The sequence below is a fragment of the Ranitomeya imitator genome, chromosome 7, assembly GCF_032444005.1.
Source record: "Ranitomeya imitator isolate aRanImi1 chromosome 7, aRanImi1.pri, whole genome shotgun sequence".
In the NCBI taxonomy this organism is placed as follows: domain Eukaryota; kingdom Metazoa; phylum Chordata; class Amphibia; order Anura; family Dendrobatidae; genus Ranitomeya; species Ranitomeya imitator.
Window position 1 is genome coordinate 18,160,397 of NC_091288.1, and position 16,790 is coordinate 18,177,186.

At 45.2% G+C, this 16,790-nt stretch overlaps 1 protein-coding gene across 1 annotated transcript in view; it reads right to left on the bottom strand.

Moving 5' to 3' along the window:
• DARS1 (aspartyl-tRNA synthetase 1) overlaps positions 1-16,790 on the bottom strand; it is an 80,398-nt gene that overhangs the window by 52,324 nt on the left and 11,284 nt on the right. Inside the window, exons 2-4 of the mRNA XM_069732872.1 lie at positions 2,960-3,056; positions 1,500-1,529; positions 73-130 (exon numbers count right to left, since the gene is read on the bottom strand). Of these exons, the coding sequence (XP_069588973.1) occupies positions 73-130; positions 1,500-1,529; positions 2,960-3,056 (185 nt within the window). The remainder of the gene's footprint in view (positions 1-72; positions 131-1,499; positions 1,530-2,959; positions 3,057-16,790) is intronic.

The window sequence follows — 16,790 nt, forward strand, 5'->3', positions numbered from 1 at the left end:
CACATGAGGAGTGAGTTATAGCTGATAAGGTGTAAATGTGGAGACGGCGCACAGAATATTGCACAGAAATACCTGGTTTGTCCTGAGACTGGATCATTGCAGAAACGCCATATCTGTCCTTGGCAAAGTCCTGTGTAACGAGAGAAGATACAAAACACACAAGTAATTGACTGACACAGAGGAGACATAAGAAAAAACTACAAGAGGCCACAAAAACCACCAATCCGAGCACCACAATAACGACCGCTGCCAACAAGCCGACATTTCTACATTGTTCCTATTTTGACACGTCCTCTCCAAAATTATCCTGAGCAGGAGGAAGAGAACCGCGGCCAAAACCGGAGGCTCCTCATCCTCTATAAGACAGGTTCCTCCACTGCTGCTGCCAAGACCTCAAAGATCAATCTGCAGAATAAGAGCAAATCCTACAGCTGGAACCAAACAGACAACAATGTATCCGAGGGATTCTCAGTGCCACATAATGCTAGGCTGAAGACTACCAGCAGAATAGTGAGTGCAGCTCTGGGGTATAATACATGGTGTAACTCAGGATCAGTAATGTAATGTATGTACACAGTGACTGCACCAGCAGAATAGTGAGCGCTGCTCTGGAGTATAATACATGGTGTAACTCAGGATCAGTAATGTAATGTATGTACACAGTGACTCCACCAGCAGAATAGTGAGTGCAGCTCTGGGGTATAATACAGGATGTAACTCAGGATCAGTAATGTAATGTATGTACACAGTGACTGCACCAGCAGAATAGTGAGTGCAGCTCTGGAGTATTATACAGGATGTAACTCAGGATCAGTAATGTAATGTATGTACACAGTGACTGCACCAGCAGAATAGTGACTGCAGCTCTGGGGTATAATACAGGATGTAACTCAGGATCAGTAATGTAATGTATGTACACAGTGACTGCACCAGCAGAATAGTGAGTGCAGCTCTGGGGTATAACACAGGATGTAACTCAGGATCAGTAATGTAATGTATGTACACAGTGAGTGCACCAGCAGAATAGTGAGTGCAGCTCTGGAGTATTATACAGGATGTAACTCAGGATCAGTAATGTAATGTATGTACACAGTGACTGCACCAGCAGAATAGTGAGTGCAGCTCTGGAGTATAATACAGGATGTAACTCAGGATCAGTAATGTAATGTATGTATACAGTGACTGCACCAGCAGAATAGTGAGTGCAGCTCTGGGGTATAATACAGCATGTAACTCAGGATCAGTGCAGGATAAGTAATGTAAGTACACCGTGCCCCCCCCTCTCTGATGTCTATATACCATGATAGGGCCTTATAGACAGAGGGTTGTGTGAATAGCTGCAGGGATCCAGCAGTCGTCTCTGTGATAACATGATAACTCTTTATTCCACAATATGATAAAAAACAACAAGATCTGTAATGACACCTGCCCCCTGTAATAACCACAAATTAAGGTGTAAAAAAACCCTCCCCAGGGCGGCAAACACTTCCGCCCCTTACCTCTCCTTCATCCGCTTGCTGCTCAGAGGCCTGAAGCAAACAGAAAAAAAAAAAAGAAGTCAATGACAGAAAAGATGTCAGATACACACATTGTTTACTGATATTTTATCTTTTTCAAATATATTTATAATAAAGTTTGACATTGAACTCTCTTCTTCACAATGTACAAAACATTCAATTCTGCAATTTTTTTAATGATAAATTATTGTACGTGAATGTGTGACTAAGGGAACAGATAACGGGATATTACTGTCCGATAGAGAAATGGGGTATCGCTAGAATATACCGTCGCTTTATGATCGGACGGGTCTGACCACTAGGACCCCAGTGAATGAAGGCGCCATCTCCAGTGATTCTGGGTCTCAGCCCCTTCAGTCTTTTGTCCATTTATTATGTATTTTTTCTTTTATATTTAGAATAATTTTGTATCATTTTGTGAACATTTCACTTCATTTTTCAATTTAGAGAATTTTAAAATTTATTTTTATTTTATTCTAATTATTATTATTTGCAACCTTACAGGACAGCCATGGGGGCCTTTAATAAGCCAGGGCGGTCCCTTAAATCTAACTACAGTGGCAGAGCTGAAAACGGGGGGGGGGGGCATTATTGCAATTTGAAGGTACAGAATTTTTTTTTTTACATTTAAAGACAGCAAGCAGAGATCTTGAAGGGATTTTATGTCTTTTTCTGAAAGTTTACATGTAGCTCCAGTGTGGGAAAAGAATAAGAAAAATTACCGTATATACTCGTCTATCAATCCCCTGCTCCTCATTGTCTCATCTCTTATGTTTTTCCACTGTAGTCGGCGCTTGATAGCTGCAGCCGATCGCTGGGGACACTGTTTGGCTGCAGCGGTCACATGTCTATCACAGCAGAAGAGAAGGAGAGGGAACTGATGAGAGGCAGGATGGATAAGTAGGAGGAGATCAATAGACGAGAACGTGCTTTTCTTAATTCTACGCAGCACTGGGGATAACATAAAATAAAGGGGGCAGAAAACCCCTTTAAATTGTTGAAGTGCTGAAATACAGAGTACACTAGAAAGTTTTAAAACTTTTCATTACTTTTTAAATCTATCATTTCCTCTAGCTTTTTGCAAAACTGGAGCTTATTAGTAACATCTGACGGCAGCATCAGACTACACACCATGAGTTTGTTGTCTGTAACCATGGAGACACATTCACATTGGCCTGGATAGGAGCTGCAGACACAAAACGGTTGCAGTATCTTTAGATGCATTGGAGCAATGTTCTTTATATGGGTTTTCTGCACTGATTTTGTAACCTGCAGATCCCCATAGATCCGGACCATCAGGGGGGCGGCTGTGACCTCTGTGCTCTGCATGACACCTTTCACCAGGACTATAACTGTACATGACATTGGGGGGGTGCAGTGATTGTTTATTGTGTGCGCCATTGTTTTCTCAGGGTGTTTGTGTAAGGAGAGGTAGGACTGACCAGCTTGGCCTGTTTCTCAGCTTTCTTTGCTGCCTTCTCCGCTTCCTTCTGTTGTTTCTTCTGCGCTTTCTTGGACTGCGCCTGGTCCTCGGCCGCACTGCAAAGCAAAAAGCGAGAATAGAGAGTGATGCCGGCGTGCAGCGATACCACAAGGCGACCTCGCCGCTTCCATCTGCTATTTATTCCACTTCCTATAGGAAGCTTTTCAGTCAGTGGGAACCCCGGACCCATTCATAGTATGGGGGCTGGAGCCGGGGGAAGGGACCGCAAGGCCTTTGTTTGCTAGAAGGATTTGTTCGGTTTCTCTCCATTCAAACATTTATTTTTCGCTCTTCCAGAAAATAAAAACAGGAAATATCTAGGGAAGCAAAAGCTTGGAAATAATAATGGGATATTTCTTTTAACAAGCATTTCAAACACAAAATGAAGAAGGATCCTCTTCCAATTAGGACGCTGACAATGGCGACACTTCATGTGAACCCCTATGACTCTGTGACCCTAATCTGGCACAATCTGTGATTTATGGGCAGGGGACAAAATAAATCTGTCAGCACAAATCTAATTCTACTAGGCCAAAATAATATTATACCCCAGAGCTGCGCTCACTCTTCTGCTGGTGCAGTCACTGTGTACATACATTACATTACTGATCCTGAGTTACATCCTGTATTATACCCCAGAGCTGCACTCACTATTCTGCTGCTGCAGTCACTGTGTACATACATTACATTACTGATCCTGAGTTACATCCTGTATTATACCCCAGAGCTGCACTCACTATTCTGCTGGTACAGTCACTGTGTACATACATTACATTACTGATCCTGAGTTACATCCTGTATTATACCCCAGAGCTGCACTCACTATTCTGCTGGTGCAGTCACTGTGTACATACATTACATTACTGATCCTGAGTTACCTCCTGTATTATACCCCAGAGTTGAACTCACTATTCTGCTGGTGCACTCACTGTGTACATACATTACATTACTGATCCTGAGCTACATCCTGTATTATACTCCAGAGCTGCACTCACTATTCTGCTGGTGCACTCACTGTGTACATACATTACATTACTGATCCTGAGTTACATCCTGTATTATACCCCAGAGCTGCACTCACTATTCTGCTGGTGCAGTCACTGTGTATATACATTACCTTACTGATCCTGAGTTACCTCCTGTATTATACCCCAGAGCTGCACTCACTATTCTGCTGGTGCAGCCACTGTGTACATACATTACGTTACTGATCCTGAGTTACATCCTGCATTATACCCCAGAGCTGCACTCACTATTCTGCTGGTGCAGTCACTGTGTACATACATTACATTACTGATCCTGAGTTACATCCTGTATTATACTCCAGAGCTGCACTCACTATTCTGCTGGTGCAGTCACTGTGTACATACATTACTGATCCTGAGTTACATCCTGTATTATACTCCAGAGCTGCACTCACTATTCTGCTGGTGCAGTCACTGTGTACATACATTACTGATCCTGAGTTACATCCTGTAATATACCCCAGAGCTGCACTCACTATTCTGCTTGTGCAGTCACTATGTACATACATTACTAATCCTGAGTTACATCCTGTATTATACCCCAGAGCTGCACTCACTATTCTGCTGGTGCAGTCACCGTGTACATACATTACATTACTAATCCTGAGTTACATCCTGTATTATACCCCAGAGCTGCACTCACTATTCTGCTGGTGCAGTCACTATGTACATACATTACCTTACTGATCCTAAGTCACATCCTGTATTATACTCCAGAGCTGCACTCACTATTCTGCTGGTGCAGTCACTGTGTACATACATTACTGATCCTGAGTTACATCCTGTATTATACTCCAGAGCTGCACTCAATATTTTGCTGGTGCAGTCACTGTGTACCTACATTACATTACTGATCCCGAGTTACATCCTGTATTATACCCCAGAGCTGCACTCACTATTCTGCTGGTGCAGTCACTGTGTACCTACATTACATTACTGATCCTAGTTACATCCTGTATTATACTCCAGAGCTGCACTCACTATTCTGCTTGTGCAGTCACTGTGTACATACATTACTGATCCTGAGTTACATCCTGTATTATACTCCAGAGCTGCACTCACTATTTTGCTGGTGCAGTCACTGTGTACATACATTACATTACTGATCCTGAGTTACATCCTGTATTATCCTCCAGAGCTGCACTCACTATTCTGCTGGTGCAGTCACTGTGTACATACATTGCTGATCCTAACTTACATCCTGTGTTATACTCGAGAGCTGCATTCACTATTCTGCTGGTGCAGTCACTGTGTACATACATTACATTACTGATCCTGAGTTACATCACGTATTATACTCCAGAGCTTAACTCACTATTCTGCTTATGCAGTCACTGTGTACATACATTACATTACTGATCCTGAGTTACATCATGTATTATACCGCAGAGCTGCACTCACTATTCTGCTGGTGCAGTCACTGAGCACATACATTACTGATCCTAACTTACATCCTGTACAGGATCAGTAATGTAATATATGTACACAGTGACTGAACCAGCGGAATAGTGAGTGCAGCTCTGGAGTATAATACAGGATGTAACACAGGATCAGTAATGTAATGTATGTACACAGTGACTGCACCAGCAGAATAGTGAGTGCAGCTCTGGAGTATAATGCAGGGTGTAACACAGGATCAGTAATGTAATGTATGTACACAGTGACTGCACCAGCAGAATAGTGAGTGCAGCTCTGGAGTATAATACAGGATGTAACTCAGGATCAGTAATGTAATGTATGTACACAGTGACTGCACCAGCAGAACAGTGAGTGCAGCTCTGGAGTATAATACAGGATCTAACTCAGGATCAGTAATGTACGGTAATGTATGTGCACAGTGACTGCACCAGCAGAACAGTGAGTGCAGCTCTGGAGTATAATACAGGGTGTAACACAGGATCAGTAATGTAATGTATGTACACAGTGACTGCACCAGCAGAATAGTGAGTGCAGCTCTGGAGTATAATACAGGATCTAACTCAGGATCAGTTATGTATGCACACAGTGACTGCACCAGCAGAACAGTGAGTGCGGCTCTGGAGTATAATAAAGCATCAGTAGAAACTACAAGTAATCCAAGTTAGTTATAGAGTAACTCAGAATGTAGAGTGCCGTGCACATGTCGGACCCCCTATCCATTCATTCCCTGTCTAGATGTGCCCAGCAGTGGCCTCACTGACTGGTGTAATAGACAGAACAGGGGACCCCTGACCCTGATTATTCCCCACTATGCAGCGAATGACAGGCACATCGTATAGGTGTGATAATAAATGTCTAAGTACAGGAAGGCTCTGATGGGAGATGATCTGCCATGGTGGTGCAGTGCAGGACGCAGGCTCAGCATTTCTCGTTGTTAACCCCTCGTCGGGCTGACCTGATGCCGTCTAGACTGACAGGAGGGACATGGTACATCGGGCAGCAGACTGTGCTACATGACACCGGCTCTTTGTGGCTGAGTCACTGGGGTCTTACTCTGCATTGTTGGTTGATCCATCCCTTGTGATATTAGTGTCTTTCGATGCTGCAGCCATGACGGCTCTGACACCACCACACAGTACATAAATGATGCGCAGAGGGGTAGAAAATAAATCCACGCATTTATCCACAAGGTGAATGGGCATCGTAGGTGTGCACAGGTTGTGCCATAAACATCTGATAGACGCGGATCCTCAATATCATGATCACGGGGCCCCATTTGGCCCTACCAGGAGTAGAGAGGGGGCTTCTATGGAGGGTCGCAGAACAGCACAGCGGTTACAGAACCCACGTCTACATGTGACATATCATGGATGGATCCTCCTCTGATCCTGGTCTCGCTCCCTGGTTCTCACTGACTGCACATTTCCTGGTGACTTTATTTGTCATTTATTTTCCTATTACTCACAATATATTTACGTGACTCGCAGCAGCCAGAAGTACAATCACCCTCACAGGTATCACAGGGCAGCAAACACATTAATGCGGTGACTCGTGCCGCAGCTGCCTGACGCTGGACACCTTTTCTTCAATCACAGGGTGTTATACACATTCACATCTACAGTTTTTGCACTGGCAAATACTCTATACATAATAAATAATGCCGCCATAGTCTACTGTTATATTACAGCTGTAATTTAGCACAGTGTCATACATGACATGCCCTGTACATAAATAATGCCGCTATAGCCTGTCCTTATAATGCAGTTCTATTTAGCACAGTGCCATACAGGATTTGCTCTCTACATAAATAATACCACCATATTGTGTCATGATAATGCAGCTGTACTTGGCAGAGTGCCATATAACATAAGCTCTATAGATAAATAATGCCACTATAGCCTGTCATAATAGTTGTATTTAGTATAGTGCCACGCAGGATATGCTGCGTAAATAAATAAATCCGCTATAGCCTTGCCTTATAATACGGTTATAATTAGCACAGTGCCATCCCCAATATGCTCTGTACTTAATTTTTGGCAGCATAATTTATAATAATAATAATAATAATAATAATCTTTATTTTTATATAGCGCAGCGCTTTACAGTTTTGCACACATTATCATCACTGTCCCCGATTGGGCTCACAATCTAGAATTCCTATCAGTATGTCTTTGGAATGTGGGAGGAAACCGGAGTGCCCGGAGGAAACATACAAACTCTTTGCAGATGTTGTCCTGGGTGGGATTAGAACCCAGGACCCCAGCGCTGCAAGGCTGCTGTGCTAACCACTGCGCCACCGTGCTACCCTTATTATGCACAAAGTGTATTATATGTGATACTATGCTAAATACAACTGTATTATAAGGACAGTCTGTGGCGGCATTATTTATTATGTACAAAGCATACTGGGTATGGCACTATGCTAAATGCCACTGGATTATAAGAGTAGGCTATGGTGGCATTATTTAAGTATAAAGATTATCAGCTATGGAGCTGTGCTAAATACAACCGTATTATAAGAACAGACTGTGGCGGCTTTATTTATTATGTACAAAGCATGCTGGGTATTGCACTATGCCAAATATAACTATACTAGATTGTGGCCCGATTCTAACGCATCGGGTATTCTAGAATATGCATGTCCCCGCAGTATATGGACAATGATGATTCCAGAATTCGCGGCAGACTGTGCCCGTCGCTGATTGGTCGAGGCAACCTTTATGACATCATCGTCGCCGTGGCAACCATTATGACATCTACGTCGATACTGTGCCCGTCGCTGAATCAGAAACGTGGGATTTCTACGTCCTTTATGACATCATCGTCGCTGTGCCCGTCGCTGATTGGTCGAGGCCTGGCGGCCTCGACCAATCAGAGACGCGGGATGTCTACGTCCTTTATGACGACCAATCAGAGGCGTGGGATTTCTACGTCGATACTGTGCCCGTCGCTGATTGGTCGAGGCCGCCATCAGAGACGCAGGATTTCCAGGACAGACAGACAGACAGACAGACAGACGGAAAAACCCTTAGACAATTATATATATAGATGCATCGGGTATTCTAGAATATGCATGTCCCCGTAGTATATGGACAATGATGATTCCAGAATTCGCGGCAGACTGTGCCCGTCGCTGATTGGTCGAGGCAACCTTTATGACATCATCGTCGCCATGGCAACCATTATGACATCTACGTTGATACTGTGCCCGTCGCTGAATCAGAAACGTGAGATGTCTACGTCCTTTATGACATCATCGTCGCTGTGCCCGTTGCTGATTGGTCGAGGCCTGGCGGCCTCGACCAATCAGAGACGCGGGATTTCCAGGACAGACAGACAGAAAGACAGACAGACGGAAAAACCCTTAGACAATTGTCTAAGGGTTTTTCTGTCTGTCTGTCCTGGAAATCCCGCGTCTCTGATTGGTCGAGGCCACCAGGCCTCGACCAATCAGCGACGGGCACAGCATGGTGACGATGATGTCATAAAGGCTGCCTCGACCAATCAGCGACGGGCACAGTATCGACGTACATGTCATAATGGTTGCCATGGCGACAATGATGTCATAAAGGTTGCCTCGACCAATCAGCCACGGGCACAGTCTGCCGCGAATTCTGGAATCATCATTGTCCATATACTACGGGGACATGCATATTCTAGAATACCCGATGCGTTAGAATCGGGCCACAATCTAGTAATAAATAATGCCACCATAGCGCATGCTTACAGTATGGTTGTATTTAGCACAGTGCCATACAGGTTATGCTCTGTCAATAATAAATAATGCCACCATAGCCTGTCATTATAGTACAGTTGCACAGAGCCATACAATTACCGTAACTTCTTCCACTTCTACAAATTGTCTCTTTAGAGGGGAAGTAGGACTAGAACTCTAGCGCCACCTATTGAAAGTAGCGATCCTACAAGTCAATATTGACCCGTTAACGAGCCTTGTCACATGACTTACGGTAAGATAAAAGCCAAAGCAGAATCTCAATTTGCAGACACTGTTTCGGGGTACTGCCCCTCCTCAGTGCAAAGTGTGAGATCTGGTTTGGCTGAGTGAGACGTCTGACCAGGATCCAAGGGGTAACGTTTCTCCTTGCGGAGATTGACATGTCAAGTCTCCTCACCTTGGCATGTCAGGCTTGACATGTCACTCTCTGCAGGGAGGAACGTGACCCCGCTGCATCCCCTTCTTCCACTTACAATGGGTCATGTATAGACTCTGGCTTGTACACTCCTAGTAGCTGTCTAAACAAACTTAGGAGATCATTATAGTCAGCGGTGGCAGCGCGCGGCCCAGGATCGTACGCACAGGAACACTAAGTATAGACCCCAAAGCTGTGCACGAGAGGATGTGATCCTGAGAACAGGCGCCGAGCCACAATCCCAGCAGCCAGGAAAGCAGCACAATAACAGCAACAGGTGCCACAGCGCAGCAAACACATTCATGTCCGGCTCGTGCATGCACCTGCCTGGCATCGGGCACCGCAGTCTTCTGAATCAGAGGCCATTGTGGGGCGCTGGACGGGCAAAACACGTTAGTCATCGGGGGAACCTTCAGAATCCAGATCTACACGTCCGTCAGATGGGCTCAGTGCAAATCCAACATAACAAAGGCATTTCCCACAGTGGCAACAGAGGAAAAATGGCTTTTCCTACGGAAATTTTTGGATAAATAAACAAGTGGCCAACAACTTACTCAGAAATGTGGCTCCCTACATACCATCAGGAGCAAAACCTGACATATACACGATGGCTCCCATTCAGTGAGCAGCGAGCAAACGTCAAAATGTTTAATGGCTGCGAGTCCCTCGGGAGCACGTTCCCTTGTGTCCCCTCGGCAGCACATCCCCTAGGCAGCACAACCCCTGGGGAGCACGTTCCCTTGTGTCCCCTCGGCAGCATGTCTCCTAGGCAGCACAACCCCTGGGGAGCACGTTCCCTTGTGTCCCCTCGGCAGCATGTCTCCTAGGCAGCACAACCCCTGGGGAGCACGTTTCCTTGTGTCCCCTCGGCAGCATGCCCCCTAGGCAGCACAACCCCTGGGGAGCACGTTCCCTTGTGTCCCCTCGGCAGCATGTCTCCTAGGCAGCACAACCCCTGGGGAGCACGTTCCCTTGTGTCCCCTCGGCAGCATGTCTCCTAGGCAGCACAACCCCTGGGGAGCACGTTCCCTTGTGTCCCCTCGGCAGCATGCCCCCTAGGCAGCACAACCCCTGGGGAGCACGTTCCCTTGTGTCCCCTCGGCAGCATGTCCCCTCTGCAGCATGACCCCTGGGGAGCACGTTTCCTTGTGTGCCCTCGGCAGCATGTCCGCTTGTGTGCCCTCAGCATGTCCCCTTGTGTCCCCACGGCAGCATGTCCCCTTGTGTCCCCTCGGCAGCATGTCCCCTTGTGTCCCCTCGGCAGCATGTCCCCTTGTGTCCCCTCGGCAGCATGTCCCCTTGTGTCCCTTCGGCAGCATGTCCCCTTGTGTCCCCTCGGCAGCATGTCCCCTTGTGTCCCCTCGGCAGCATGTCCCCTTGTGTCCCCTCGGCAGCATGTCCCCTTGTGTCCCCTCGGCAGCATGTCCCCTTGTGTCCCCTCGGCAGCATGTCCCCTTGTGTCCCCTCGGCAGCATGTCCCCTCTGCAGCATGACCCCTGGGGAGCACGTCTCCTTGTGTCCCCTCGGCAGCATGTCCCCTTGTGTCCCCTCGGCAGCATGTCCCCTTATGTCCCCTCGGCAGCATGTCCCCTTATGTCCCCTCGGCAGCATGTCCCCTTGTGTCCCCTCGGCAGCATGACCCCTTGTGTAATCTCAGCATGTGCTACCAGCTATAAATTAAAGAGATTTGTACGAGAGATAACATGAATGATCCTCTGTTGGAAAGCTTCGTGACAACTGCAACATTTAAATGTAAGAATATGGGCACAATCGATTTTTTTATTTATTTTTTTACATGTATTTTGTATTTCTGTTTGCTCTGTTTGGCTCTTACAGGCTTTTTGTTTCACTGCACATTGCTGCCTGCAGAATTGAGTTAACCGAGATTCCGTCAGTAAGCCTCTTCTAAGGCTGTCGTCACACCAGCAGTATTTGGTCAGTATTTTACATCAGTATTTGTAAGCCAAAAACAAGAGTGGAACAACTAGAGGGAAATTATAATAGAAACATATGCACCACTTCTGCATTTATCACCCACTCCTGGTTTTGGCTACAAATACTGATGTAAAATACTGACCAAACACTGCTAGTGTAACGACAGCCTAATAGGGAGATTTTATTCTCATCTGTCTTCTTCTGAGCTGAACTTTGATATGGTCACAGATCAGTTGAGAGAAGCTAAGAAAAAAAGACAGGTAAAAGTTACCAAATCCTCATCAGAAGGAGCTCACTGTTGGATCCTCAGTTAACTCATTCTGCAGTCAGAATTGTGCAAAAAAACAAACCTACTGTAATTGTAAAAAAATAATAATTTTAGCCCCAAATACATGTATTTACAGAGACTTTTCACCAGTCGGGAGATGCCCCTTTTTTCACAAAAGAGTGGGCAGCCACACATTGGTGATTTTTCTAGAAATAACCTATTAACAAAAGCGCTTCGACGTGCCCCTTTTGAGCTAAAGTCGTTCCCAACTTCTGGGGTTGCGGGATCCCACCATCCTCCGCGGCCGCTCAGTGAAGGAGCGAGATGTCCCTTTTTGCACTAGCCCGGCCACACACTTTACCAGCCGGAACGGGGGTCATTTAGGCTGGAGACGAGTCTACACATCGCATGTGGTTTTTGTTAATGTCAGAGCCCGGCTCAGTAGGTCTTCCCAAATCATGTGCGATTTCATATGTGCAACTTTTTGAAAAATTTCACTTAGCTTCCAATTTTTTTAAAAATAAAACATTTTGCAAAATAAAAAAAAAGTGCAAGTATTGCTTTAGCCTCCCTGCGACTAATTCCGGGCCACCAATCTGACCTTGGGTGGAGTCGCTTCTTGCAGCCACTTAACGACCTTGGTCTCCGGCTGTTCCACATGGGGCCGGTTTATGCCGAATGAATATTTACCGGATTCTTTGACCTTCGGGACATCAAGACGACAATGGCGGCTGCCAGTCATGATGGCGGACAGGCTGGCCTTTAATTACGGGATTAAGGCTACAAGTAGACGACACACATGGGAAGCCGGGGGCTCAGCTGTGGGGAAAGTGATGAGAACGGACTGGGAGGAATGTGCGGAACTCGAGCCGAGTCTCCCCGTCACTCAGCGGCCGCCGCTTTACCAGGAGCCTTCAAGGCCGTGGTGCTTTATGTGGGATTACCTTAGATTCCGCGACGTTCTGTACGAGGGCAAATTGCTTAATTGATTGGCGTTGTACATTCGGCTGTCACCAGCGCGCCATCTGCACGCCGAGAAAATCCCCATTTGCACTTGACTTCTGATCGGAGAAATTCCTCGGGCGTCTCAGGCCTCGGCTAATGTGCCAATCGCTCTATGATTAGGTTTATACATGGGGGAATTTCAGTCCAGAACGGTGAATGATCAGCGAGAGACGCAACATGATGAAGAGGGCGACGCTCCGCCGAGCAAGCGGAGAAAGGAGACGAGACGCTGCGCTTTGTTCCGCCTCGGCTTTGTGCCCATTACTCTTCCTAAATTGGGGTTGTCAGGTCCCATATAAATAAAGCTTAATCATTTCCACTTTTTTTTTTAATACATTGGATTTTATTATCCCCAAATCTCTGCTTTCTGTTTGTAAATGGGACTTTGCGTTTACACTCGTCAGGATCTAAGGCTCCTATCAGACTCGAGACGTGGTTTCCGATTATAACAGAAATCGTGGCGCAATGGTCCCATCTTCGGATAGGCCACCAATGCCCAATAGATGAGGATGCCACCACCGGGACACGCATCTATCTAAGAATAGAGGGGTCATGGGTGTGCAGTTCTCTCCATTCATTTCCATGGAACTCAGAAAACTTAAGAGGAGAAGGTAAAAGTGGGAAAAGGATAAAAAAAAAAAAAAAAAAAAAAATCGATACTCCGCTCATTGATTACCGGACGCTCCCGTGCCTGTTCCAGCTCGGCCAATTACTGGCATCAATGGTCGCCCACCACAATGAAGTCATAAGATGGGAGTCTGTTGGGAGGGATCAGGAGACTCGGGACGTGTTGGGCGTGTGATCGATGAGCTACGTACCACTTCTTTTAGATATCTCTGCCATTCTGACTTCCCGGACAGGTAAGTTTCACAAGGATCATCCTTCAGCAAAGTGGGTCATCTGTGCCCACTGCTGGGGGCTTCACTCATCTCACTGATAACAGACAACAATAGGATAAAAAGACACGGTATAAACTTATAAGGATAGTGTCCCTTTAAACACCTGCTACATTGTTACGAAACTGCTTCCTGCTTTGTCACAATGTATCTGAAAAACAAAACAGAATCCGATGTAACCAGTGTAAGATGTGACTGGTTTCCAGTGGCAGCCATATTAATCTGCGCTATCGGAAGATAAATGTGATTTGTAAGTGAGGGTCTCGCGGGCGTCGTGAGGCTAAATGTAAGCGTCTGCACAATGGCGGAGCGGGGATGATTGATGTGTGGCGTAACAAAAGGCCGGGGCCACATCCCGGAGCCCCTCCGCTGCGCTGCATTTACATCCCATTACCATCACACTCTGCAGGGACTCGTCAGCTCCAGACAATCGGCGGCGACGTCCGTGATAAAACGCCGTTGTCCTTCACGCCGATGACATGCCATAAACCGCTCGTGAATTTTAATTAATAATTTATCCATTTTGAGCTCGTGTTAAGAGGCTTTTAACTGACAATGGTACGATGAGAAGGGAAATTCTACAGGAACCGCAAAACCAAAACTACGGAGAAGGGGAGAGAACAGCACATGATTACAGAGCTCATCACTTGCCGGAAATAGGTCCTTTTATTACAAGGTGTAAATGCGGAGTTTGTCTTATATTTCTGCGCCTCTCCGTTCCTGAGACAAGGCCCCCTCTTTTTGGTAAATAAATCTGGTCTTTTACCAAAAAGGCGTGGTCCTATTCATGAGGACCACACCTACTTGACTAATTGGACCAGAGCGGTCTACAGGGTAAAAAGGGATGTAATATAAGGAACAGAGAGGCACAGAAACAAAAGAATAACATCGCCCGATTCATGACAACAGCGGCATTTACACCAGGTAATAGATAGCTATTCCCATGGACCCCCAAAATACACATGGCTCGGAGATCATCTTTCCCTGAACACAAAAAGGATTGAGCATGTTAATATTCAATATGCCTGATCCTTATCTTCACTGACATCTTCTTCCCGCCCATACACATTAGATGGGTGTCCAATGCCCTAACAAAAAGTGGGATCTAAAGTGTATGGGGGTCCATTTCTGTATGATGCTCCCATGTGGACTATTATCAAAATCCTATGACCACCATAAGCCGGAAGTGAACATCAGACTACCCAAAACTTTTGGGGCTAGCAGCCATTTCTGGGCAGACGAGCCGGGTGTTATTTCCAGCAGCCCTTTGATGGTACGCTGTGGAGGACTCTTGTTCTTTTTCTATCCTCTGGCCCCAGTTATATCTGCAGTTCAATAATAAAGGATAAGCGAAGAGTCAATTAGCACAAAAATATGATCCCGACGTTTCATCTCAGCCGCTCCTGCTGATGGGGGCTTTCTTGGCTAAATATAAGATGTTCCCGAGAGGCATGCCCTAATGACGGGGGTATTAACAGAGCAACACATGCCCCCTAAAGACAAGATATTAATATACATCAGATGTGCCAAAATAGTAGGGATTTCTCACCCTAAGATTTTATCTATGTAAGAAGCACAGGATATGCTGTAAATATCTGCCCACCCAGTGTGAAAAAGGTGGTCCCTCCATCTGCTACTGCATCCAGGGGCACATTTTAATGCAGAAATGGGCACACGGTCACATCTCCCCATTCAAGTCTATGGAGCGGACTGCATACCAAGGTGGAATCATGGTCAGGGGTCTGCAGTTCTTGTCTCCTCTTCCCATGAGAACGCATGAATCGAATGATAGAAAACTTTTAAGGGGAACCTATTATTTTACTACTGCAGAGTGTTTGTAAGTCATTTATCTAGCCGAGACCCCCAACAGGTAAGGAGGGTCGCACATGGAGAAGAAATACAGGTGCCTCTCACAAAATTACAATATCATCAAAAAGTTCATTTATTTCAGTAGGCCAACATTTTGGATTTTAAAATCATTTTTCAAGCTGTTGTTATAAAGTATTCTAATTTACTGAGATAATGACTTTTGGGGTTTCATTGGCTGTAAGCCATAATCATCAACGTTAACAGAAATAAACAACATTATTATTATTATTATTATTATTATTAAATAGATCACTCTGTTTGTAAAGGCTCTATATAATATATGAGTTTCACTTTTCGTATTGAAGAACTGAAATAAAAGAACTTTTTGATGATATTCTAATTTTGTGAGAAGCACCTGTATATCTTTCCAGCCAGTCCTAGAGGCACAGGATAGAAACTGTGCTGACAAATGAGCTAATGAAGTAGTAGTCTGGATACATGAAAGTCACATCAAGCTTATATTACTGGGAAAGAAACCCCCACAAGATAAAAAAAAATTAAATTTGGCTGCAAGCAAAGTGGTTATCCGTGACTGGGGAAGTCTGAAAATGAATGAATGAATGAAACTAGAGGTTTTCGATTACTTAGATATAGATGATAGTCGTCAATATCTGATTGGAGGTGGTCAGATATAAATGGTAAATGGAGCTGAAGAGCACAGCGCCATCACATCGTTTACTGGTCACTGCCAACAACATGTATCCAAGTACTCGAATAAGAACACAGTAATTAACCACAGCCAGCATGGGTTCATCACAAACAAGTCATGTCAGACTAATTTAATTTCCTTGTATGATGGAATCACGGACTAGGTGGATCAGGGAAATGCGGTAGATACAGTATATCTCAACGTCAGCAAAGCATTTGATAAATGCTATCCTTATTGAAAAAATGACAAAGTATGGGATTGAAAGGCTACGGTTAGGTGGATTCATAACAGGCTCAGTGACCGTACTCGGTGGTAAATGGTTGCACATCCAATAGGAAAAGTCTTTCAGGTGGGGTACCACAAGGCTCTGTCCTGGCCTGAGTTTGCTCAACATGTTTATAAATGATCTAAACAAGGGAACTGAAGGTAAACTGATCAAATTTGCAGACAATGCAAATACAGGAGGGATAGCCAACACTAGAAAAGACAGACAAAGGTTCTAGATATGCTTGAAAAATGGACAGCAACTATTAGAATGGTATTTAACAGGGAGAAATGCAAGATTCTACAACT